General features: G+C 45.8%; 1 protein-coding gene across 1 annotated transcript in view; it reads right to left on the reverse strand.

The window, feature by feature from the left end:
• The window catches only part of Prkcb (protein kinase C beta), a 302,610-nt gene that overhangs the window by 79,567 nt on the left and 197,199 nt on the right, over positions 1–25,844 (reverse strand). The window contains exons 7-9 of the mRNA XM_010623466.2: positions 16,026–16,182; positions 14,781–14,915; positions 5,404–5,500 (exon numbers count right to left, since the gene is read on the reverse strand). Of these exons, the coding sequence (XP_010621768.1) occupies positions 5,404–5,500; positions 14,781–14,915; positions 16,026–16,182 (389 nt within the window). The remainder of the gene's footprint in view (positions 1–5,403; positions 5,501–14,780; positions 14,916–16,025; positions 16,183–25,844) is intronic.

The following is a 25,844-nucleotide window of genomic DNA, read 5'->3' on the forward strand; positions in this document are numbered from 1 at the left end:
ATGGAGCACTGTTTGCTTCCACCACAAATAAAGAGTGTGTGGTGCTCCAGGCGGCCACTGGCTCCCGACAAGCTACAGCTCCACCTGGTCTCTATGTCGTCTTTTCTCCATCTCCCACCGCCCTCCCCGGCTTTGGACCCTATGCTGTGTAGGTCGAGGCACTTTGTATTGCTGAGTGCCATTCACTGTTGATGTTTATCGTTCTGTTTATGAGCATTGGCTTTGTGTTTCAGGGATGCTAACAAAACAGCCCAGCTGATAGGCTATGGTTTAAAGACGAAGGTTCCCACAAAGACTCGTTTGAGTACTGAGAGCGCCAACCTCATCCGTGGATCAACCCCTGGCTGAGGACGTAGCCCAGTGAGCGACGGGGAGGTGGCCTGGCCGCAGGAGGCAGTCACTGGGGGTGAGGCTTGCAAGAACGTATCCTCTCTTTCGCTGGCTCTCCTGCTCTCTGCGTTTCCCTGCTGCCATGAGCTGAGCAGCTTTTGCTCCATCAAACTTTCACCATGATGTTTCTGCCTCAGAGCCACGACCACAGACTGAAACTGTGAGTCAAAGTAAACCTTTTAAGTTGCACCTGCCAGGTGTTACATTTGGCCCGGTAACGGGAAAGCTAATTCAGGAGGTTATTTAGCAGTGAAATGATGCTGAGGTTTACATGTTTCTGGGACAGCTAAGTCCCAGCTTTTTCCTTACTGGGAAACACCCAGTAAGCAGTGGTACTTGTGGATCTGGAGTTAAGAAAAGACATCTGAACTGGAGACAGAAATGTAGGGGTTATGGACAAAAGGGAGCAATTAAAACCACAAGATCAGATGTCTTATTTGCAATGGAGATCACACATGAGAGCCCAGGCAGAGGCTGCACTGCTCTCTCCGGTCACGCTCAAAGCACCTCAGATGTCTTATTTGCAATGGAGATCACACATGAGAGCCCAGGCAGAGGCTGCACTGCTCTCTCTGGTCACGCTCAAAGCACGCTAAACTAAACACTCTCTCCAGGATTTTGCTCACCCTGGCTGACCGGCACACATTCCCTCCACCTCCGCACCTAGAACCTCGCTGCTCAACCGCTGCGTCTCCTGCCTCCTTCAAATCCTGACTTAGGAAGTTTGGTCCCCACTGTGATAGGAGAGGTAGCAGGACCTTCAGGAGATGGGGCAAAGCGGAAGGGAACGGGGTCACGGGTGCACCCTCCAAGGTCACGCTGGCCTTGTGGAGTTACTTACTCAAGAGCTGGCAAAGCCACCCCGTATGCCTGGCCCCCCAGTGTTCACCCACATCCTTTTCTCTTCCTCCAGCACACTGTGACCCAGCTCCTCACCAGAGGCCAAACAGATGAGGTAGCCCAATTTTGAGCTCTCAGACTACAAAAGAGGGAGCTTTTAAAAACCTTTTTCTTTTTAAAGTAGCCAGCTTCAGGTATTTTGCTACAGCAACAGAGCCATCCATCATGTCATTTAAGCTTCCAGAATCTAGATCAAAGTCTAATACTGCTGCTGATGTGTTCTGCAGTGTATGTTATTTAGGAAGATGCCTTACAGAAACCCAGACTTCTAGCTTCTTTTGAAAAAGTAGATCTAACAACATTATGTGGACCAAGCTTTTGGCCTGTCTGGTTACCAGCCTGGCTCTTGGAAGCATTTGAACCTGTGCCAACACAATGATCATTCAGAGGACAAAGCCCTACTGTACGTCCCTCCAATGACATCACAGCTCCATGTGGCCTCGTGCTTCACGGACGCGCCCATCAGAGAGCAGATAAAATGGGGCCCTTTCTCTTGCTGGGTGGGCTGTGCCTTTAGGACAGGAATCACTAGTGCTAGTCTTTCATTTTCTGCAGCATGGAGCCAGGAACTCAGTGCTCAAACAGAAAGCAAATGGAAAGCATTTCTAAGCAGAGCGGCAGCCACTTTCCAGGATGCTACCAGGGCAGTGAAGTCTCCTCGGCTGCAGGCCCAGGCTCCAGCAAGATGATATTTCATGCCTGCCTGGCTTCAGCTGCACACTCCTCTGCACCCCCAGTCTCCACAAGGAGTTACTCCACTGCCCAGCATTGGAGGGAGGCCCTGGCCGGCTAGGGACGCTGGGCAGTCTCCTCCCCCTCCCGAGGGGCATATTCCAAGTTGTACTTATTACAGGGGGGGGCGCTGACAGCAACACTGCCGGCGGCCCCGACATCTGAATGCTCATGAGATGCTGCTCAGCTCACAGCAGTCTGAGGGCAGAGGGGTCCTAATTCCCATTTACACAAGTGTGGGACGGGAGCTCAGAGCCAGTTAGCGGCAGCGTGCTGCCAGTCACTCAGTGAGGAAGTGGCAGAAAGGGATTCAAAGCCAGGCAGCCTGCTCTGGGTGCCAAGCTCTGCTGCACAGATGTGCCCAGTGCCCGGCCAAGACCCTCGGGTGCTCTGCTCCCACACCTGGGGCAGCTCTCTGCCAGCACCTGCCACTGGGCCTCAGGGCTCAGCTTCTGGTTGCAGGAGCAAAGCACCTCCCATCAGCAGGGCCCTGGTGTGTGAACTGGAGGCCCTGGCTGGCCTTGGGCCTCACCACTGCAGGAGGAGGGGCTGTGGCCAATCGCTCCCTGGGGAGACTCACTCACTGCCTCTTTCTGGCTCGGACTCCCAGAGTGCTGCGGGATTCAACCCCCGCCAGCCAGTGCAACGCGCTTGACAGCCCAGCAGGCCTTCGGCATAGCAGGTTCTGCATCTGTGGTTTGTCCAACCACAGATCCAAAACGTTCATTTAAAAAAGTATGTGTATTAAACATGTGCAGACTTCTTTCCCTTATCATTAGTGCCTTTAGAGCGCAGCTAACAACTATTCACAGGGCTTTGACAGTACGGTAGGTACTGGAGGATTCTAGAGAGGATTTAAAGCACTTGGGAGAATGGGCACAGGTTATAGGCAAACACAGCATTTACAAAGGGAACTCAGCATTCTGTGTGGTCTGTTTCTGGGGAAACTCAAAGCCAGGACAACAACTAGCTCTGGGACCTTGGAAAACTACTTAACTTCTCTGCACCTCAGTTTCCTCGTCTGCAAGAAAAAAGATAAGAATGATAATAGTACCTACCACGTGGGGTGGTTATGAAAATTAAATTGAGTTAATGTTGATAAAGCATTTAGAATAATAAGCGGTGCGGACCAAGCACTCTGTTGAATAAATGAATTCTAAGGCTGTCAGAAACCCCCACTCGAGTCCCCAGCACAGGGTCTTCCCTTCCCTGTGCACAAGGTGCCCACAGCCAGGTTGCAGGTCCCACAGGCCGCGCCTGGTACCTGGGGACAGACTGCGTGTGTCTGCTACTCAGGCTCACCCTGCCTGCCATGAAGTCTGTTACCTTGGCTCCAGCCGCTGGACCTCACTGGCACTCAGAATTCCTCCAGATAAGAGGTACAAGTAATTTCGGAGTCGTTCCGGGTGCTAATTGGTGATTGCACAGGGATTGTGTTTCTCACGTTCAAGGTCAAATGAAATCCCTCTGTGTGCCAGAGAACAATTTTCGGTCTGTTGGAAACATTTTTTTAATCAACCACTATGGTATGGAGTGATTATAATTTGGGCATAAACAAGCGTTTGCAGGCTCTCGCTAGAAAGAAAGGGACACATTTTTGTTGCATGCAGATAAAACAGTCCTTTACTTCAAGCCAATTACTGGCTCAGACAGATGCCTTCCTTGGTGTTCTGAAATGTCACCCCAGTTGCTCCAGGACAGAAGAAATCACTTTGCAAAACTGAGACTTCTCTTTACACAAGAAAGCCTTACGTTTTCACCCACAACAGTAGAGTTCTAACACAGCAGCAAGAGGACACTGCATATTCTACTCTACTCGGGAGACACAGACAGTGCTGGGAAGTCGTCACTTCTAGAAAGGAGGGGCCTCTGGAGGGGCCACTTTCTGTCCCATTGCTACCAAAGCACCCCGGTCTCTGCTCTGCTTGAGGGTGGGTCCTTCTGTCTGTTCATCTGGGCTGAGCAGGCACAGAGATCAGCCTTCCAGTATGAAGTCTCCAGAGTGGCTGACATGCAAGCCCATGAGTTCCCGCCACTCATTCTTGGGAAGAGCTGACTGTATCAGAACTGTCACCATCACCCAGCTGTGTGGATGGCACAGGGTCAAGATAAGGAGCCTGTGGGTGCTCAAGGGCTGTTTCTGTCCCGTTGAGGGGGAAACTTACAGGAGTCTGAAGATAAATGCCAACATCCTTGGCAAGGCAGGCACAGCGCTGCCTCTTTGTCCCCACCCAGCTCCTCGGCCTTGCCTCGGACTCACTTCTTGGACTTTTTTTTTTTTTCAGTCACACACAATTGCTATGTAGCTCCCCACCACAGGGCTCTTGCACATGCTGTTCTCACTGAATGGAATGCTCTTTCCCTCCTCTTTACTTAGTTCATTTCTACTGCAGTATTTTTTTTTCATGCCTTCTCAGCCAAGGATCCATTCCTTTTATATGTTCCCAAGATACACGATCTTTCGCAGAACTCTACGTGGTCATAATTTTTAAATTTTCTGGTGTGATTATTTGGTGAATAGCAACAATCCATCTTGTTTTAGCTATGCTATTTTATTTATCTTTTCAAGGTTAGTAGGCTATCATTGCTTATCTAGAATTGATGATTTCCCACCACTCAATACCTTATAAAATAGTGTGCTTTCCCTCCTGAAGCCACTGTGAAATGACTCAGCACATGTGTAATGTGTGCACACAAACTGATCTCCCAAAATGTTTTCTTTGTGAGACTGCGATGTGTTCTGCACACTTGCTGCTCCACATGGCTGAAAATGGGGTTCATTTGTCCACAGAGAAGAGAAGGTGAGTATCTGACCGCCCAAGGTCAGAGCCAAACGCAATCTGTTTGATACAATTATTCTCTTAGATGAGCCACATACCAGGCATCCCACAGAATCAGCGGCACCCAATTCCACCTGTGAACAGTACAGCACGGCCCTGCCAGTAAAATCTGTTGGCGGGCATAGCTCGCTTGGCCTCCAAAATACACACACGGCTCTGTCTACTTCTTTCATTTTACCATTAGTACCGTCTCGGTGCAAGCCACCCTCACAATCACCAGGGCAGTGAATGAGCACGTTGGAGCAAATGCCTAAGTCTGAATGAGGGACGCAGAAGCAGGAATGGGGGCGTAAGGCAAGGAGGCATTTCACTGGGGTCTTCCTGTAGACACAGGAGTTTTCTGGGAGCTAGGACAGCATGGCACAGGCCAAAAGTCAGGAAAAGTCTATGGTAGAAACCACACCATCAACAGAAAAAATGGCACAGTGCAATTTACCTGGGTGTCATGGATGGTAGAAAGAAAAAGGAAGGGAGGGAGGAAGGGAGGGAGGGGAGGGGGAGGGGGAGAGGGAGAAAGGCAGGCAGGCAGGAGCAAGCTCACCTCAAACTTCTGCCGCAGCTCTTCGTTGCCCTCACTTCCTTCCGGCGGCACCGGCACATTGAAGTACTCACCTTCCTCCTGGCTCAGTAACTTAAACCTGAAGGGGAGACAAGCGGTCAGGACAAGTAGCACAGCTCTGTCTGGTACTCTTGTGTTGAGCAGAATAGGGGGAAAAGGCCTATGAAAGACTCGACTTTAAAAAAACCGTGGAGGGTTTTGGGTTTTGTTGGATTTTGTTGCGCTGCGTGAGTAGCCACATGCACTACATATATTCTCTCTATATATTTATAACTGTTGATGGTGCGTTCCTCACTCAAAAATTCAAAATCTATGGTGCTCCAACAGCCAAACCTTTTTCATTGCTGACACGACAGCATGAGTGGAACGTTCCACACGGTGAAACCTTGCTTTTGTGCAAATTATATAAAATTACCTTCAGGTTATATGTATGAGGTATATGTGAAACATACAGAAATTTTGCTTTCAGATTGGAATCCCATGCCCGCCCCCCCCCACACACACTCTAACCTCTGACAAACATCTGAAACCTGAACACTTCTGGAAAAAACACTGCACATCAGGAAAAAAAACACAATCTGTGTCTGTAGGATGCAAAGTTGTCTCTCTCTCTTCACACACGCAGACTCCTCAGTCCTATGTATCCGATTATCAAGGTCTTTGCCCCTGTTCTGTCCGCTGTGTGCTACTCAGCCTGAGACGCCCCTCTTGCAGGTGCCCCGTGCCTCCCCGCCAGTTTTCCCAGCTCTTCTGCCACCTTCTGCACCATCCGGGCATTGGGCCACACAGGGTGAACGTGGACCCCAGCCCCGCTGGTCTCTGCAGCAGCTGCCCCAAGGGCCCTGCATTCACCCTGTTAAGGAACCTTACTCCTGCATGGTGAGGTCACAGGCCCAGGTCCAAAGCTGGCCTCTTGACCTCAGGTGACCCCAGATTAAGCTGGTTAGGCTCACTGAGCCTGTAAATCTCACATTCACGCCCTGAACTAAAAAGCCCTTGCACAAAATTGTGGTGAAGCTAAAACTGTGGTGTTTGGCACTCAGCAAGTGCTCAGCAAATGGATTCTCATCACTCTTAATGACGCTAACTTTCTTATCACAATCAGGGAGGCTTCAGTTTGTCTCCTGAGCACCAGATGCTTCCAGCTAGCTGGAGGATGAAAACAAGGAGGGATAATGACATGCCAAAGGCATCTGGGAAACCAGGAGAGGAAAGAGACCCCCAAACTCACTTCCAGATACCTCCTAGCCAAAATTTATAATTTTTATCACAACTTTTTTTTTTCTCCATTCACAGATCTTAGGCAGCTTCCAAAAATAGGAGGACAGGTGATTCAAAGCAGAAATGCTACCTCCACAGTTAATATTCTCATCCTCAAATTTCCCCTGAAGTCACAAAAAGAAATATAAAAATCAGAGAACATCTGTGTCTTTGCTAGAAATTGAGAAGGGCACTTTCCACCCAGCAGAGACTTCCAGGAAATTCCAAAAAGTAAAGTAGTAGTAAAAAAAAAAAAAAAAATACAGAGAGGCTGTGGACAAACTTTACCTATTCACATGCTACCTTTGAGGATTTTGCAAACCTGTGAATGATTTTGACTTACTGTTCTTCATTAAAACATCTTGGTCTTAAATAATAAATTCACTTTAAAAGACACTTTCTGGGCTGGGGATGTAACCCAGTGGTAGAATACTTGCGTAGTACATGTGATGCCTCAGTTCAGTCCCCAGCCCTAAAAAATGAGTAAATACAACAGATACTTTCTATTGCTTCCTTGAAAAAAAATGAATGTCACTTACTACAAATAGAAACTAACTGTTAACAATGTAAACAGATGCAAACCAATGTCTAAGTAGGTGGTGCTGCTCACCAAAGGCTGGAGCCGAACACCTGATCCCTCCCCTTTCTAAAATGGGAGCTCAGCAAGAAGCATGTGGCAAAGAGAATCATTTAAGAATGTGCCAGAACTTCCTGAGACCTTGTCTTCGGGGTTATTTGAAAAGTGGAAAGAGTACTGATGAAAGAGTAGCTTGTTTAGGGTACAAGACACTATTAATTATGCACAAACTACATGCTATCGAAAGTCACTGTGGGGGTCTGAGATTTTGGAAAATACAGATTAAAGGGGAAATGATCAGCTGTGATCAGTAAAGAGAACCCTGAAGAATCTGATTTGCAACCCTGTATCAGACCTCAGGGAGTGAACAGAGGCTACCAACTGCCATCTGTACTCCAGAGACAATGTGAGGCATCCTCACCAGAGCATCGGCAAAGGCAAAGTTCCCTGGAGTCACTCACTGACTACGAGCAGGATGGCACAGAACTCGTGAGGTCTTGCTGGACCTCAGAGTGAGGTCTTATGACCCCTGAATAAGGACCCTTGTACTCATTAGAAGAGAAGATCAGGAAATCCTCTGAACTTTGAGAAGCACAGAAACAACTTAGAAAAGATATTTCTCCATCAGGCAGTGGGCTGCTTGTTATACAGCTGTCTCTAACTGTAGCATCTCTCAAACATGCACATAAGACAAGACATCTGATTTGACAAAACCAGAATTCCAAAAAAATACAAAGGATTCCTACCTCACTTCTTCTGGATCTGAAAGATTAGAACAGGGACATCTGTCATTTCTGTGAGGATGAGCAAATAAGACAACAGGACAAATGAAAAACTCAGTCATTCAAACAAAAACAAACAATGAGGAATCTCATCACTACCTCTCATGAAAAAGAATTCTTGCCAAAAGAAAATTCTAGAAAATCATATTGTCAATGTCAAGAAATTAATGCACTTAGGAAAATGAAACAAATTGGAAAGATTACTTTCAGAAGAAAAATCTAATCCCTGAATTTATTTTTTATGTATTTATTTTGGTACTGGGAATCGAACCTGGGTCTTTGTGGTTGTGAGGCAAGTGCTGGAACCACTAAGCTAAAGCCCTGGCCCTAATCTCTGAATTTTAAAAATCTACTGGATACAGAAAATACAAGATAGATAATTCAGATAACAATGAGTGATTTAGACGACAAAGCTGAGAAAGTTTTCTGGCAGTTGGTTTGATATTTATCGTATTAGATTAGAGCTGAACTAAATGCTTTATGTTAGAAAAATGTACACTATCAAAATTACCATGAAACATGAAGGGGAGAAATACTGCAGAGTATGCCAAAAATGTATACATCAGGAAAAGCAAAACTTGTATCAATATTTTAATACTAAATTTACTGAGATATCATGAGATTAATAAAAGTTACCTTTGGCTCCTACAGTTATAAGTCATTTATTAGTAGGGTGAACTGCTGAAGTGTGTATACATTTTTTGGCAGACTCTGTATATATGTCAGCAAAGACACATTAATATCCTTCTTATATAAAAAGTTCTCATAAATTAATAAAAAGGTCAAAGACAGGACAGCCATTTACAAAAAGAAATGGCAATGCACAAATAAAAATGCTCAAAATAATTAGTAATATAAGATATGCACAATCTTTGCATCATATGTTTGAAATGTACAATAACATGTTGATAAGTATGAGTAAAATAAAAAGTAGGACACAGCATGAAGAATATGAAGTTATTTATTTAAATGTAGGCTGTTAATAGACTCTTTAGTAACGCATACATTTCCAAAGCCATCAATTCCAGGCCTGAGAATATATTAGGAGATAATTAAAGCTAGGCACACGGAGGTGGAATTATATTTCCAGATAAGCACTGCCATCTTACGATTATATGATTGAGACAGACCTACCGCATGGATCACATGGACTATTACAGTGATTTCACCCTAGAGCGCTGAATGACACAGAAGTCCACAAGACGTTGTTAGGTGGAAAAGGCACATCACCAGACAGCTCTGCTGCAAGCTTTCAGATGTTTTCATGCGCACATAAAGAAAAAACTCTAATAATATTATAGGGCTTATGTCTGGGCAACATGTTCTGGAAAATATTTCTTGCTTGCTCATGTGTGTTTTCCCATAATGATTCAGTTAGCAGTGATGCTGACACTCGCCGAGTGCTTACTCTTTCCCACCCACTGGGAGCCTCTCTTAGATGAAGCAATTTGATCCCATACCAGTTCTGTGCTGTAATCACCCTGATTTCATCCTAAAAAAGGAAGCGAGGCACAGAGAAGCTCAATAGACTGCTGGAGGCTACACAGCTACACAATAGCGTGGAGCAGAAATTCTAACTCAGAAAGTCTGATTCCAAAACATCATCATCCTTGTTTTTTTTTTTTTTTTGTTAACAATATCAAAAATGTCATTATTAATAATAACAAAAGAAAGTTTAAAGAAACACAGTTTTAAGGTAACAAAGATTACAGAGGATAGTTATGGGTTTAGAAAGAGTTGAAAAATAGAAGAAAATAGGAAAGAAAAAAATTTAGAACCAGAAACTTCATAACAGAACCATGACAAAGACCATACATGTGAAAACATTTCCCAGTAGAAAAAGGAAAAATCTCCCAGATTCAGTTTTTGTTTTTTTCTTTTTTTTTTTTTTTACATCCAACAACATATCACATATTAGGCAAGATAAAAAGACCTAGATTAAATATGAAAGAATGGATAAGGATGTAGGCTAAAGGATCTACCACTCTGCAACAGGATGAATATCTTCAATGGTAAAAGATATCTCATTAATTCCTCGGCCCTTTTACCCAGAGTAGGTGACAAAGTCCTTACAAGGTCCCCCAGGCGATGCTTTGCCACCCCACTGACCCACATCCAATCGGCACTGCTCACCCTCCCACTAGTCCTCCAGATCCTCAAATTCACCAGGAACACTCTTGCCTCAGGACCTTTGCACTTGCTGTTCTGTTTGGCAATCTCTCCCTATCCATCTGCATGGTCCACCTTTAGGTCTTGGCTAAATATCCCAATCCCCATTTCTTATTTACTTTTCTTCACAGCATTTTTAGTCTCAAACATACTATGTTTTACCATTTTTGCTCATTTAAAAATGTTTTATTGCTTCTCCAGCAAGAAAGAAAACTCTAAGAGCCAAAGATTCTAGTCTGTCTTTTCACTGGTATCATCTTAGCACAGTAGGTTCTAGCCATATCTTTTCAATGAATAAATGAGTGAGTGAATTAATTAAAGCTAAAACTACAGAGAAAAAAATATTAACTGCAACGAAGATAATTTTAATGTAATGAAGTTAATGTAATAAAGTTTGGACAATTATAGGGCTAATAATATTGTTTACATAGAAGGCAAAAAATTAGAAATACTAACAGTCAAAGCAATTTTTCTAGGAAAGGTGTAACAAATACTATACATCTAGTTCCAGCAAACAAAACAAAAATATATATAAGGCATAAAAGATCTGGCCATCACCATAAAGTGGAATTAATAAAAGTTGAAATGTATACCCTACAAAGAGTTAATATAATCGAGGTAGTTAATCTTGATTATAAACTGGGTTGGCAGGAGAGACACCCAGTAGACTAGTTAACTGCATTTTGTGTGTGTCTGGGTGGGCCATACGGTCATGGCCCTGAAGACCGTATCTGGTCCCTGACCCCTTCATTTTGGGATCAAACAGCTTTGTTCTGCCATGATGTTCCTGCCTTGGAGCCAGCCACCATGGACTGAACTCTCTGAAGCCATGAGTCTAATTATCCTGCTGCTCCTTTATGTTGCACACATCTAATTTTTGTCCCAGTATCAAAAACCTGACCAATATTTTTAGTGTCACGTTCACAGAACATTTAGCAACATTAAATATTCGCCAAGCTAAACTTTAAAAAAAAGGAAAAGAGAAAACAGAAGGAGGAGGAAAAGAAAGAAAAACACACAGACTATATCGTCTGCACATAAAACAGTACGGCTATAATTTAACATTAGTAATAAGAATTTAAACAAAAAGCTAATCTGAGAAGCTACAAAGCTAAATAAAAGCATGACAGAAAGAAAATTTAAAAGACAACTTCAGACACCTTGAGAAAGAAGAACAGCCAGAACATGACATATTGAAACGTAGAGGAAATATCTATTCCCTTAAATATTTGTTCATTATTTTAAAGAGCAGAATAAGATAAAAGAAGAAAGACAAACTAGGAGAATGTCTGACTGAAATTCAAAGACCAGTACAAAGTAAAGCCTACAAAAAGGGAGAAAACAGACACAGAGATGATACACAATTCCCAGAGCTGACTATAAAACAGATGAACCTCCAGCAAATGGAGAGGGAAACAAAGGAGACAGCATCAACAAACAAAATTAGAAACAGGGAAGGGCGTCTGACTGCAGCCCCGAGCCAGGGGCGAAGGGGCAGTGAGGAGTCCGGGGCAGGCTCACCGGTCTGGGCTGCTCACCGCCGCTGCTGTGGTCTCTGCCACGCGGTCCTAAATTGCATTTATGTGTCACTTAGTGAGCAGGACACATTCTGAGGCCGGGTCTGCGGCCCCCTGATGTCTGTGTCGCATGGTCCACCTGCCGTCCCTGGGCTCCCAACCTGGACTACGCGTCAGCACACTGCACGGTGCGGGCAACTGTTGCACACGGGTGCAGATGGCATCTCCAGGTGACAGCAATTCTCCAGCTCCTTTGAAATCTTTCCTTTTTCCTGCACTAGGGATTGAACCCAGGGCCTCTGCACTCAACTATGTCCCCAGCCCTTTCATATTTTTTATTTTGAGAAAAGGTCTCACTAAGTCATTAAGTTGCCCAGGTGGGGCTCAAACTTATGATCCTCCTGCCTCAGCCTCCCAGGGTGCTAGGATTATGGGCATATGCCACTGCGCCTGTCTCCACTGTAATCTTATAGGACTGTTGTTGACTGTGCAATGCACGATTGCACCACACAAGAAATGACTGAAGGAGCCCCTCCCCTTCCATCTGGGGAAACCAAGTCTCAGAAAAGACATGTGACTTGCCCAAGATCACATAATGCTAACAGAATCCAGATTTCTAGACTTTGGATCACTTAGAGCCAAGGCAGTATCATAGATTCCTTGACTTTGTATCTTTCATCAGCAAAATCTGAAAGATGGCTTGTATTTTGCAAAAGTTCCCTACTATTATTTCATCAACTTGACTGACACTCTAAGCAGGGAGAGAGGGTATTGTTACCAGTCTGGTGAGTGGCATGATATCTGCTCAGAAGGCTGTGGGCACGGAGAGGGCGCATTCCTGAGGTCATAAAACAACCATCCAGTTTGGAGACCCATGGTCTTCCTCCAGCCCTCTGCCTACCCCTAGATCAAGAGACAGAACAGGATCTGTACACACCTCGGCTCTGGCATCATAGACGCTGGGACCCAAACTCCAGCACTGTCCTTTAAGAGCTGTGTGTCCTTAACATGCTGCTAATTACTCTGGTTCTTGGAAATGATGCTAGGACTGCTGGGAGAATTCGGTGGTGATCTAAGGGTAAACATGGTCATGTTTTGGACGTTCTCCTGAGGCAGCCTCCCTTATCATTAAGCCATTTTTGTGTCCCTGCTCTCCCCTGTCATTTTCAAACTTCAGCTTATTATGATGTCCAGGTCTTTTATGCCTTTATATTTTCTTTTTATTTGCCTGAGCTAAATGTAGCGTGCTTATTAAAGTTCTTTCAGTAAAACTGTTTAAGCAGACAACTGTCTGAAGCCAACAATTATTTAAAATTGCTTCAGGTGCTAGCCCAGAAGGAAGGCTGTGATATGTGTTTCTTTCTTGGGAGAAGCAAGAGCGAGCAGGAGAGATAGGTTTCTCGGGGTGGGACCCCAGGGAGTCCACTCTCACCCAGGAAGACAATGCCTTCCCAGCACCAGGGGGAAGAAAAAGGCACAGGGCTCTGTGGCAGCACCCTCGGCTCTCCATAGAGTCCTGGGAAGGCTGAGAAAAAGGGAGCCAGACGGTGGCCCGGGGCTGGGACAGAGAGGGGGCCTTGGGGAAAGATTCTCAGTGGAACACAACATGCTGGGCACCAGGGACCAGCAGGAATGGCCACTCTAGGACGGCAGGGCCAGAAGGTACCTCGTGCAACAAGGGACCCCTCTCTGGCCATCTCGGGGTCACCAGATTGCATGGCAAAGCATGAGTCCTTTTTAGAGAAAAAAACAGTGGTACTTTTCTGCACATCTGATTAGTGCCGTGTGAATGCTCAGCCCGCTACAAGGCATCCAGTGAGAGCCAATAAGTGGTAGCTATCGTTATTGTAATTATTATTATTATGCTCTCTCCCAGCTTGCTCCTACCCCCTGGGGATGGGGCTTCTTTGTCTTTAACCTCTTTAAACTTGACTTAAAGAGGAAGTAACATCTGAACTGTAAGTCAATGAAGGTGGGGTCCAGTATAAAGTCAAATCATCTGTGTTTTAGGAAGAAATACCTAAACATCAGGGCAAAGATGATTGGTGACAGTTTAATGTCATGTTAGGGCATTTTCTAATTAGGTCTCTCTTTCCTCACAGTAATATTCCTCTGTTTAACTTATTATTCACAACTGAATCAGGTCCAGAAGGCCTGCCTCATCTGCAGAGATGTTAGGTTTTAGAAGACGGAGGTGAGATTCGGTGTGTGGTGTTCCTGTAATCTCAGCACTCTGGGAAGCTGAGGCAGGAGGATCACAAGTCCAAGCTTAGCCCAGGCAACTTAGCAACTTAGCAAGACTCTGTCTCAAAATAAAAAGTTAAAGAAAGGGCTGAAGATACAGTTCAGTCCAAAGGCTATGAGTTCAGTTCCCAGTAGCACAGGAAAAGAAGGAAGGAAGGGAGGAAGGGAAGGTGGGAGGAAGGAATCCGGATCTCAAGTTCAAGCCCAGCCTGGGCAATTTAAACTTAGTAACGCAACACTGTCATAAAATAGTAAAAAGGTCCTGGGTTCAAGCCCTAGTACAACAAGGGAATGATGGAAGGAAGGAAGAGAAAGAAAAAAAGGAAAAGACTCCAGAACAAAGGAAATATTGCTGCTGCCTGTGAAGCTTACTATAGCCAGCTCCCAAGGAAGATGCACCTCCTCAAAATCCAAAATCTGACAGTGGATTGTTCATGGCTTTGCGGTAAACTGAGAGCCACTTTACCGCCAGTCAAATCACATAATGGTGTCAAGTAGGGCACATGGGACAAGCAGGGAGCAGAGAGGACTGCGGCTACAGAAAACCCCATCTTGTCTAACCAGCATTCACTATTCCGTGGGTCTCCGCTGTTTCCTTGCAGCCTCAGGTTTCTAAAACGCTGGCAGCTCATTATTCCTGTGTGAGTAGAAGGATCAAATCAGGCATATCTGTGAGGCAGATCCAAACTACAGCCCTCACGGTGGGACTCTGCCTTCGTGTTTCACTTTCAGGAGAAAAAGGAAGACGTACTCTCTCCCGTGCTGGATGGACTGAATTATACTGTCGTTCCCAAAGCGAGGCCTTCTTACCATCCATCAACACCAGCCTTCTGTAGCTCCGAAATCCCAAAGGACAAAGACCCCATGAAGTCATTCCTGCTGGTCAGATCCCAATCCCAAATCTCCACAGACAGTCGCCTGTCTTTGTCTGACTCTTTCAGCTGACTGCAAGAGAGAAAAAAGAGGAGGCATCAGAAGCTGTGGTGACTTCTCCAGCAGACGAAGTGTACAAGGGGACAAGACCTAGAGGTAGAAATTTTTAAACCTTACAAGCTGCTTTGAGAAACATGTGTGGTTTCCATTCCCCGGAGACAGGAGCTTTTCCTGTCTGACAGCCTGGGGCTCACACAGGCGGAGGGCCTAGGCCAGCTGCGAGAGAAGCAGCCCCTACTTCTGCTGTCTGTGTCTTAATCGGTCCACACTGTTCGGGAACTCTATCGAATTCAGGGAGGTTACATCATGGGGGTGTGTGTGTGGATCCGCACACGTGTGGGCTGGGGCTGAGACAGTGTGTACGGCACCTGTCTGGTCTGAGGCAGGGACTGAAGCCGACACGGTTCCCAGTGTGCTCGTGGAAATGGGGCTGTCCAGAGAAAGCCACGCGCTTTCTGCCTGCAGCTGCAGGAGGCCCCCGAGGTCAGGCTGTCTGTGCTGAAGCCCACTGCACCTCACGTTTGCTATGGAGCTGTGGGCAGACGCTTTCACCTCTACACGCCCCATCCATAAAAATGGGAATGCCGTGAGTCAGTGAAGTTGGATCGCTTAACCCGTGCCTGTCACACGTAGTACACGCCTAACAAATGTCAGCTGTTGTAATTAACGCCACATGTGTTGGCCCAGACACAGGGGAACAGGCCAGGGACGCTAATGGAGATCTCCCAGCAGTCTGAAGACCCAGCATTATCCCAAACTGAGCCCTAGAGAGGTTGGCACCGCGCCTGGTGGGCACACCCCACTGCAGGCTGAGGCCCGTAGCTCCTCCCACAATGTACTTTCACCTAGCAACACACTGCACTGTTCCCGTCCCACCCACCCCTCATATCACAGGGCTTCTGAACTGCATTTTAAAAATACGTTCTAATTTTTGCTTGGCTCACAGTAAAAAAAAAATGCAGATAGAAGAGTAAAAAAGGGAAGGAAGGAATGAGGGAGGGAGGCAGTAAGGTAGGGGAGAAGGCGGGAAGGAAACAGAAGGCAAGGGGGAGGAACCCCCAGTTTCCGGGCTCCCATATCCGCCTCCCCCATCCACGCTGGGCCACCATGACATCAACTTACAATCTAAACGTCTCGTTCCACTCGGGGTTGAGGGAGCACTTGATGGTTTTGGTCTTCTGCTTGCTCTCACTTTTGGGATCTGGAATCAGTTTCAGTTTTACATAGGGATCCGACAGGCCATTGGGGTCCATGGGTACAAGGTTTTTCGCATCTCTTACTGAAAAAGAGCAGAGCAGGTTTAACGTTAACAGCGCTCAAAATGTTTACACACCAACCAGTAACTTCTGCAGAACACATGGCAGGCAGGGTCCTCGTTCGCTGGGAATTTTACTTTTGTTAATATCAACAGCTGGGGGTGCACAGAGGAGATAAGCTGATAACATGTAGATTCTGTCGGGCACTGGCTCTGAAGTGACTTCTGGTTCCATTTTGCTCTTCCTACACCACACCCAAGAATAACTGCAAGTTTGCTAAGCTTGTCTACAAAGCCCACAGAAAGACTGGCTTCTTTCACTTAGCATAATGTTCCCAAGGCCCATGTGACAGCACGGGTCACCTCTTCGTCCCCTCTGTGGGCTCAGGATTATCACACTGTAGGAACAGATGACAAGTTTATACATTCATCTGTGGACCAACGCTTGTGTTATTTCTACCTTTTGACTACTGGAAAGAGTGCCGCTATGAACACATATGAACCCAGACACAAAAAGTCACAAGTTATATGATTCTATTTATATGAAATTTCTCAAAGAGGCAAATCCACAGAGACATATAGCAAACTAGTCATCACCACAGGCTGAGGGCAGAGGGAGGGGAAGCTACCTATTTTGAGCGCAGTTTTTCAGGGGTGCTGGAACTTTATTGGATAGAGACGATGGTTACACAACAAAGTGAAAGTACTAAAGGCAACTGTGCTTTTACACTTTAAAAAGTTAATGGCTAATTTTATGTGATGTGAATTTTACCTCAATTCAGAAACAAAAAGCTAAAAAAGAATCAGAGTTGCCAGCCAAACCAAGGTGCACCTGCTGGCCAGCGCCCAGAGAGCCCACAGAGAGAAGCCAGGGAAAGTACTGGCAGAATTACAGCAAGGCTCCTTCCTCAGTCAAGAGCTTCCTCGACAAAGAAGAGCCATAGGAAAGGGAGCGCAGGAGCAGCATTAAAGATGTAACTAGCCATGGAAAGGATGAGGCAGAATAAAACATCAGCCTGGAGAAAGACGACAAAGTCAATCAGAGTCAGTTCAAAAGCCAGGGACAGAAGTTCCCCAGGAGAGGCGACTAGAAAATACGAGGAGCACAGATCCTAAGGATACAGTGTGAACTGTCTCACTTACAATAGAAAAGTCCCAGGTAATACACTCAATCCCAAATGAATTGAACTATCTCCTAGAAGTTAAATATATAATGACTCCTACCAGAAATTCAAAGATGATCCAACCTTTGCAAGTCTATTATTAATATATTCGTCAACTTGTAGGTGAAGGGAGGAAACCATAAGATCACTGCAGTCATCTGAAAATAACAATGAAATGTCTTTACAGGATCTGGACCATGTGAAACAACAGTGCCTGAGTTTGTGATACACGCCATCCCATTAGAGTTGGGAATAAGACAAAGATACCCATCACCACAGCCATCAGTCAACAACTTTTTCTAAATGTTCCACCAGTGCAATAAGACAATAAAAACTTGAATTTTACTAGTTCAAGATGGCAAGACAAACACCTTAAAAGACAGAACATTAGAAAACAGGATGAAGCACCAGCTCACTTCCTGTGATTTCAGTCATCTCATCACGTAGCCACACCCTGGAACTTCTGTCCCCTAAATTACACATCCCACAGCTCTATCACGTCACTTCCTATTTCCTAGTTCATTAACTCTATTGCCCCCTGAAAAAAGTCTGCTCCATCAATCCATCCATTGTGCCCAACGTGTACTGTAATTTACAATTCTGTAAATTCCCCCTCTTGTTTGTTCTCCATTTATTCCCAGTTTAAACTTTGGGGTGCATTATAATTGCTCCCTGGAAAATACTCTCAACTCCTTTGATCCTATTTCTTTCCATCTTATTTATCTGACAAAACCATTGCTGAGAGAAGGGGGGAGGGAGGGAAATAGACAGGAAGGAAGGAAGGAAGACAGGAAGGAAGGGAGACATCTAGAGAGTTCTAGTTCAGGACAAACTGCAGGGTTCTGGGTACAGGGCTCCGAGACACTGAGGGAGACATCTTACCTAGCAGATACTTGTCATATTTAAACCTCTCTTGATCAATACTTAGCTACTAAAAAGTAAAACTGACATGTTTAGCACAGACTCTGGAACCTAGAAAAATACTCAATAAATGCTAGCTCTCTTTGCCTACTTCTATTGTTAATACTTAACCATTTCCAAGTAGATCAGTACCCAGCAGAACCACCGCTGCTCTTTCCTCTTGAGAACAGTGTATCCGATCTTCCCACGGGAACCCTTCCAGAACAGTGCTGCCCAACCTCACGTGCGCCCAGGGGTTGCCAGGCACTGAGGGGACTCCTGCCCCTACACACAGTTGCTGATGCTCTCGGTCTGGCTCGGGTCTGTTCCTTTGCTTTGCCCACAAGCTTCCACGTGGGGTTGAAGCTGCCGGCCCACAGAGCACACACTGAGTAACGCTGCACTGTAGAGTGACACTTTCTTACGATACCAGTACATTTTCCCCACAGAGTACAATCCCCAACTGTTATTTTCTCTTATTTCTTGAGCTTTCCAAGGAAAATAGCATGTGCCAGTTTCTAGTCTGGGGATGACACTTCTATCACACAGTGAGCTCCATAAAAACATGATTGGAAGTCTGAAGTGCCAGAAACTTATCTGTCTGGGTGACTGGCAATGCAGGCAAGTGGAAACCGCTCCTCTTGTTTCCAAGGAGGCCCCTCCTTGCCACACAGAAAATCCCTGGGGAGCAGTCTTGTCTTGGAAGCTCAGGGCTCCCCAGCCTTGCAGAGTGCTCTGAAGGACGGCAGAGTGCTGCGTGCCCCGGCTGCCCTCTCCAGGTCAGTGGGGAAGACGGTCCTCCTCCAGTGGCTATCATCACCTACTCCAAAACAGCAAATGCTGGCGAGCTTGTGGGGGAAAGGAACCGTGCCACATTTTTGGTGGGGATGTAAACTGGCACAATGACTTTGGAAATCTGTGTGGAGATACCTCAGAAAACTACAAATACACATTCCATTTGACTCAACTGTACTTTAGGTGTCTTTGCCAAAGACTTAAAGACATCATATTCCACAACTAAAACTTGAAAACAGCCCAATTTCCCATCAGCTGAGGCCCAAATAAGGAAGATGTGTTTTGTTGTTTGTTTTCTTTTATAAAAAAGAGTACCACTCAGCCATAAAGAATGAGAAATTAGAGACATTCATAGCTAAATGGATGCACCTTGAGGCCATATCCTTAAGTAAGATAAATAGGACACAATCGTGTAAATATCAAATAGTTTCTCTGGTGTGAAAGACTATAAGTGTAAATAAGGATCCAAATGGATAATTGATATTGTTAAATAGGAAGAAAGGGTCTAAAGGTGTAGGGGAAGTGGGGGGATAGAGGAAGGAAAGATGGGAAAAGAAAAAAATACGAGAAAAGGAAAACATGGAAACAAAGTCTGTGTGAATACAGAAGGGTAGAGGGGGTGAAGGGAGGGCAGGGGAGTGGGGAAAAAATAACCAAGACCTTTCATGTAAAGGTACAAGATCCCAATGATGAACGTAGCTGTACGGTATACCTAAAATGTACCAATAAACTCAATGGAAAGAAAACGCCATTGTTCTACAGTGTTGAGTGCACACCCATGTTTATAGCAGCACAACTCACAACAGCTAGATCTTGGAAGTGGCCTCATCCATCAAGAGATGAATGGATAAAGAAAACGTGGCATTTATACCTAATGGAGTACTAATCGGCCACAAATTTGAGTCATTTGTAGGAAAATTGATGCACCTTGAGCTAGACCATAATGCTAAGTGGAATAAATCAGACAGGAGGCTAAATATCACATGGTTTCTCTTCTGTGAGAAATTCAAAGTACAAACACTTTAAAGAGCTAGACTCCATTGAATTACTACCTCCCAGCACTCAGGAGGCTGAGGTAGGAGGACTGCCGGGAATTCAAGGTCAGCCCGGGCTACATAGTGAGTTCAGGGCCAGCATGAACTACCAAGCGAGATCGATCCTGTCGAAAAAACAGAACAGAACAAAAAACCCATATTAAACTGAATTAAATACTTAAAAGAGCAAAAGAAAAGACATGATAAGAAACAGACTTTTTATGGAGACGAGAAATGCATCTGGGGATGGGGGAACGGGCGAGAGGGGAGGAGAAGTAGAAAGAATCAAGATGCGATATGCGCATGTGACAATTACTCCTAATGGATGTATTTATCTTATATCACCAACAGACTGTTATGGCTTGTATCTAAGTAACCCTCTGAAGCCTCACGCGCTCACAGGTGGGGCTGCTGGGAGGTAACTGGAGGGATCAAGGGGGTGCGACGCTAAATGAGTCCACCCAGGAGTTTACAGCCGGAGACGTGGGGGTGGAGCCTGGACTGAGGGGGTGGGGCCTGGGCTCTCTCCCACCCCGCCCCTCCCTTCATTCTCTCCGCTCCTGGCTGCCACTCTGTGAGCAACTCCCCCGCCAGGCCTGTCTGTCTGGGAGCCAGTTGACTATGGACTGAAACAGCCAAAATAAACCTCCCCTCCCTCAAGTGGTGGGTGTTGGGTACTTTGTCCCAGCGACTAGGGAAGTAACTACGACATATACTAGCAAAAAATTAATATTTTTAAAATTGCCCCCTCCTCAGGCATTTACTACTTATGCCAATCACTCCTGATCGAGGCATCCTCTCCCTCACTCTCCCAGGCCTTTCTTCTACTTGCATTCATTTGAGTCTATTCCCTACAAAAGGGGGCAAAAAATTTCTTCTGGCCGGCGTGGATAGGAACTGATCCTGGAACAGTTGGTATTCACATCTCCAAAACTCCAGCCGCTAAAACCACTGTGTCAGTCCATCTTAGCAGTTGACAGCAGTGGCAGGCTTCACCCAAAGACCTGGACCTCCAGAAGCTTTTCAAAGTCAAGTCATGTTACCCAGCAGTGAGAGCCATAATGTATAAAGAAAGCGAATCTCTCTAGACCACACTTGGCAAGACCATCTTTGATTTTTTCTTGATAAATGTTTCTTTACTATCTCTGTTGAAATCCAGCCAGCCCAGATGGTACAAAGTGCTTCACACACAGCAGAAATAACAACCTTCCCCTCTGGCTGAAGTACACTTGAATGTACGGAAGACGAGCTTCCTGGCCTGGGGAACACTGCTCACTTTGGACACGAAGCTGGCTGGGCCTAAAAACTGTTTCCATCACTTTACAGCAAGCAAAGCTTATGTCTCTGTAATCTCGGCATTCTGGGAGGCTGAGGCAGGAGGATTGCAAGTTCAAGCCCAGCCTGGGCAATTTAGCATCTTAGTGAAATGCTATCTCGAAGTAAAAATAAAAAAGGACTAGGGGCATAGTTCCGTGTGAAAGCCCTGAGTTTAATCCCTAGAACAACAGCAACAACAAAAACATTAGAGTAAACAAGTCCTCTGCATTCTGGTGAAAATTTGCTCCAGACAGCATTAATCCATAAAAGGACAGAATTCATGTAAAGGAATTTCCTAAAAATTGCTCTTCATCAAGAATTTTCCTCATTTTCCCCCTTTGTCCCGACCCTTCACTGTGTGAATTCGGGGTGACCCTTTATTAAAACTCCACTTACAGACACATTGAGGCCATCCTCTGGAGTGAGATAAATGGGACACAGGGGTGTAAGTACTGAACAGCTGCTCTGGGGTGAGAAAATGAAAGTGTGAGGATCAGAATGCGTAGTGATATTGTGAGACAGGAAGAAAAGGTCCAGAGGGGAAGGGGAAAGTGGGAGGGATAGGGGAACGGAAAGAAGGGAAAGGAAAAAGCTATGAGAAAAGGAAAAAACAGAAACAAAGTCTTTGTAAATAGGAAGGGGTGGGGGGTGAAGGGAGGGCAGGGGAATGGGGAAAAATAAGAACCAAGATCTGTCATGCAAAGGTACAAGATCCCAGTGATGAGTGTCATCATACTGGATACCGACCGAGATGTACCGATAAAATGAATGAACTTTTAAAAACTCCATGTGAAGAAACTGTCTTCCATAATATGAGTTCTTATTCTTCCTCCATATGTGTCTGCAGAACTGTGACTCAAAGCCGTACCCACTAACACTCAATTTGAGGGTGTCTGCTATGTCAGGCATGATGGTCCATGCCTGTAACCTCAACTACTTGGAGGTTGATGCTGGAGGATCGCAAATTCAAAGTCGGTGTGGGCAACTCGGCAAGACCCTGTCTCGGGCTAAAATTAAAAGGGCTGTATGCTCAGTGGTAAAGCACTGGCTTGCATAGCATGCACAAGACCCTGGGTTCAGTCCCAAGTACTGCAAAACAAAACACACCACATTTTTTTAAGGAAAAAAAAAAAAAGAAAAGCAAGAAGAAGAAGAAGACAACTGATTACAATATAAAGCCTCTTCAAGAAAATACCTTGAGTGGTTCCACAGGTGAAATCTAGAGCTGAGCTTTGAGATAACGGCAGTGGCTCACTGCCACTTGCCCTGCGCAGATAACTGTACTATACATATGTAAACTAAGTCCTTGTGCTGGAGAATTACACACTGAAGTATTCTGGGGTTACTGGCAGCCATGACCCAACTTAGTCTCAAGTAGCTCAGAAAAATGTACATATATAAAAATATTTAATAGAACGATAAGCCAAAGGGAACTATAACACGAACAACTGGTGCAGCAGGGTAAAGAGAAGTCAGAAGTTCCTACCTCTGTCCTTCACGATTTTCTGTCATTTCAAGTTTATGTCAAAATAAAATGTTTTACAAAAAGCCTTCCAAATCTTCTAAAGTATGACAAAATAAAACACATTTTCCACGAGGCCATATATGCATGTAAATACACAGAAAATAGTCTGGAAGAGCAGACTGGGAGTTGGTTTAAGGAATGGTCACTTCTGAGCATAAGATAAAGGAGGCTGTCCTGGGGCTGCGCGCAGAAAGGTTTCAGCCCCTTCTGTCACTCTAAATTTTCCACAAAAAGGTGCATTCTTTTGTTGCTTGTGTTATTAAAACTTCATTTAAACTGATAGTGTGAAATAGGAAGAAAAGGGCTAAAAGTGTAGGGGAAGTGGGAAAGGTAAGGGAAAAGAAATAAGGGAAAGAAAAATATAAGAAATGGAAAACATGGACACAAAGTCTTTGTAAATAGGGGAGGGTGAAGGGGGTGAAGGGAGGGCAGGGACAAGGGGAAAAAATGAGAACCAAGACCTGTCATGTAAAGGTACAGAGCCCAGTAATGAATGTAACTGTACTGTATACCTAAAAAGTACCAGTAAACTCAATGAAAACAGGAACAAAAAAAAAATTTAAATCCAGCTGTGCATGGACAACTTCTGAGAAACCACTGCCCTTGCTGTCCGGAGCTGCCCTGTTCTCGTCAGAGGCTCCCTGGAGCAATGGATCCGCAGGGTGTGGCTCACAGCCTGGGATCCATCACAGAACCCAGAACGCGGGCTCTGTGCCGGGTAACAAGGACCCGAGATTCCCTCGTGGAGACCATGTGTGACACCCGGCCTATGCCCCGTGTCAGCTCAGGGCTGTACGGAACCAACGACCAAGGGCAAGTCTCAGAGACGGAGGCCCACCCCTGCTCTCCTGCCTCTCCCCAAGGACAGTGGCCGCTGGAGGCTGACAGCTCACCCGGGCTCCTCCCCTGCCACACCTGTCACACGGGAAGCTGCCTTCCTCTTCTGCTTTCGACCCGTTTCCTGTGTGCTTACTACTCCGGACCCGCAGGGTTTCTAACCCCCAGTTTCTGTGACACTATGTGCTTCGGGGAGCCCTGGGACCCCACAAGAGTCCCCACCCCGTAGCTGGTCGTCCTGTGACAGGTTCTGATTACAAAGCAAGCCAACCCAGTGTCCCTGGGCAGCCGGAGAGCCGCTCTGGCGTCACCGCAAGCACACCGCGGCCCGCAGCTCCGGCACAGCTGGCTCCCGGTCACCGCCGGCAGAGGTACAGCTATCACACGTTTAATTATCCGTGCTGAGACAGACTTCCCGCTGGGATCGCCACCGTGTCTGTCAAGCGGTGGCGAGTGAGGCGGTGGAGGGAGCGGGTGCAGAGAAGTGGAGAAGAAAATGCGCATGGGCCGGACTCTGAAGTCAGGACGACCCGGTTAATTCCGCCTCTGCCGTGACTCTCACTCAGAGTGTCTTCACCAAAACACGCCTCGGCATCCTGTCCCCCAAATGCCGATGGGACCACAGCCAACACCAGTGGGCCGTTAGGGAGTAGTTGGGGTGGCCGCACACCTCGGTTCTCCAGGGACAGCCTCGGTCTGCACCTGCTGTCCTTTCGCTCTTACAAGACCAGGGCTCTAACCCCTGAGCAACAGGGCCTTCCTCTCCTTCTGCTCTTAAAGGAGTTTAAATTTTGACTATAAATTGTATGACCTCCCTTGTTAAAGAGGGTAGGAACGGTAAAGTAGAACGTAAAGCACATAGCGGAGGCCCAGCAAATGTTGATTTCCTTTCTCCTTTGAGAGAATTCGGGCCAAAGCATAGGAGAAAAATTTATAATGATCAAGATAAATTTCAGGGCTAAAAGCGTATCCTTTCTCTGTGATTTTCATACAATTGGTCTTAGAGGAGGAGCTGTGAACAAGATAGATGATCTGAAGCTGAATGCAATAAATCTACCGCTCCTTGTTAGCCTGAGCTGCTTTCGTTCTGATCCAGACCCTCTGCAGCGCCACCTGGAGTAGCATCCCCTGTGAGTTCCCCAGTCGTCTCTGTTATTGATAATGACAATGACACAGCTTTGCAGGCCACCTTGTGATATGTGGCGCGCTCACATGCTACACGTTAACTCTGGACCCTCCGGTTAGCCGTCATCCCCCACCTCGATCATTTCCCTGTGACAGGAACATTCAAAATCTTCTCTCCCAGCTCTTTTGGGTTATTCTGTCCTCTTACTTCTTTGCTCCCTTTACACCATTTTCTTTTACTTTTCTCTTTAACCTCAGTCTAACCCTGGAGCTTCTCAACTGTTTCCTTTCCTCTGGTCCATTAGCGCACTGCTGTGATTTATTTCATTCCTGACCCTGCCCATAAAACGAAGCCTCTCAGTGTCTATAATCCCTGTCTCCCACAACATACCTTCTGCCACTCTCCAGCTGTCACTGATGTTTGCCTTAGAAGGTGTCCCAGAAAGCGTCGTGCATGGAAGGCTTGGTATCACGATGTACTAATGGTCTCCGGCCACAGTGTGGGCCTTCACCCATCACCCCTGAGGTTCCCGGTCCGTTGCGCGCCCATCCCTACAGAAGCATTTGCAAGATTTCCATTCTTAAGACTCCACTGAATTGCTACCTCTGCCTTGTTCATCTCATGCTCTTCCATACTGTATGTTTTTGCCATTACCTCTAGTTCTCCCTTCGATATGGGCTCAGCAATTTCTGGGGGCTAATTTTAGTCTCTCTAGGAAGCCAATATATCATTACGTGCTTGAAAACCAGAAAAGAAGGTAATTCTACTGAAGGGTTCAGGGCTCAAGATAGAAGTATTTGATATTTAGTTTGTGTGTATATTTATATATAATTTCAACCTGTTTTATCTGTCACACTAGCAAGGTATGTCCTTAAAACCCTCCTGTGGTGGTATTTTTATCCATGTATGTTTATAATGCATAATAGTCACGTTTGTATCAATCCTCTTACCTGTTTCTCTAGCCCCTCCACTTCCCCCTCTCTAAAATT

Source organism: Fukomys damarensis, unplaced genomic scaffold, assembly GCF_012274545.1.
Source record: "Fukomys damarensis isolate Sample0158 unplaced genomic scaffold, DMR_v1.0_HiC HiC_scaffold_34, whole genome shotgun sequence".
Taxonomy (NCBI): Eukaryota; Metazoa; Chordata; class Mammalia; order Rodentia; family Bathyergidae; genus Fukomys; species Fukomys damarensis.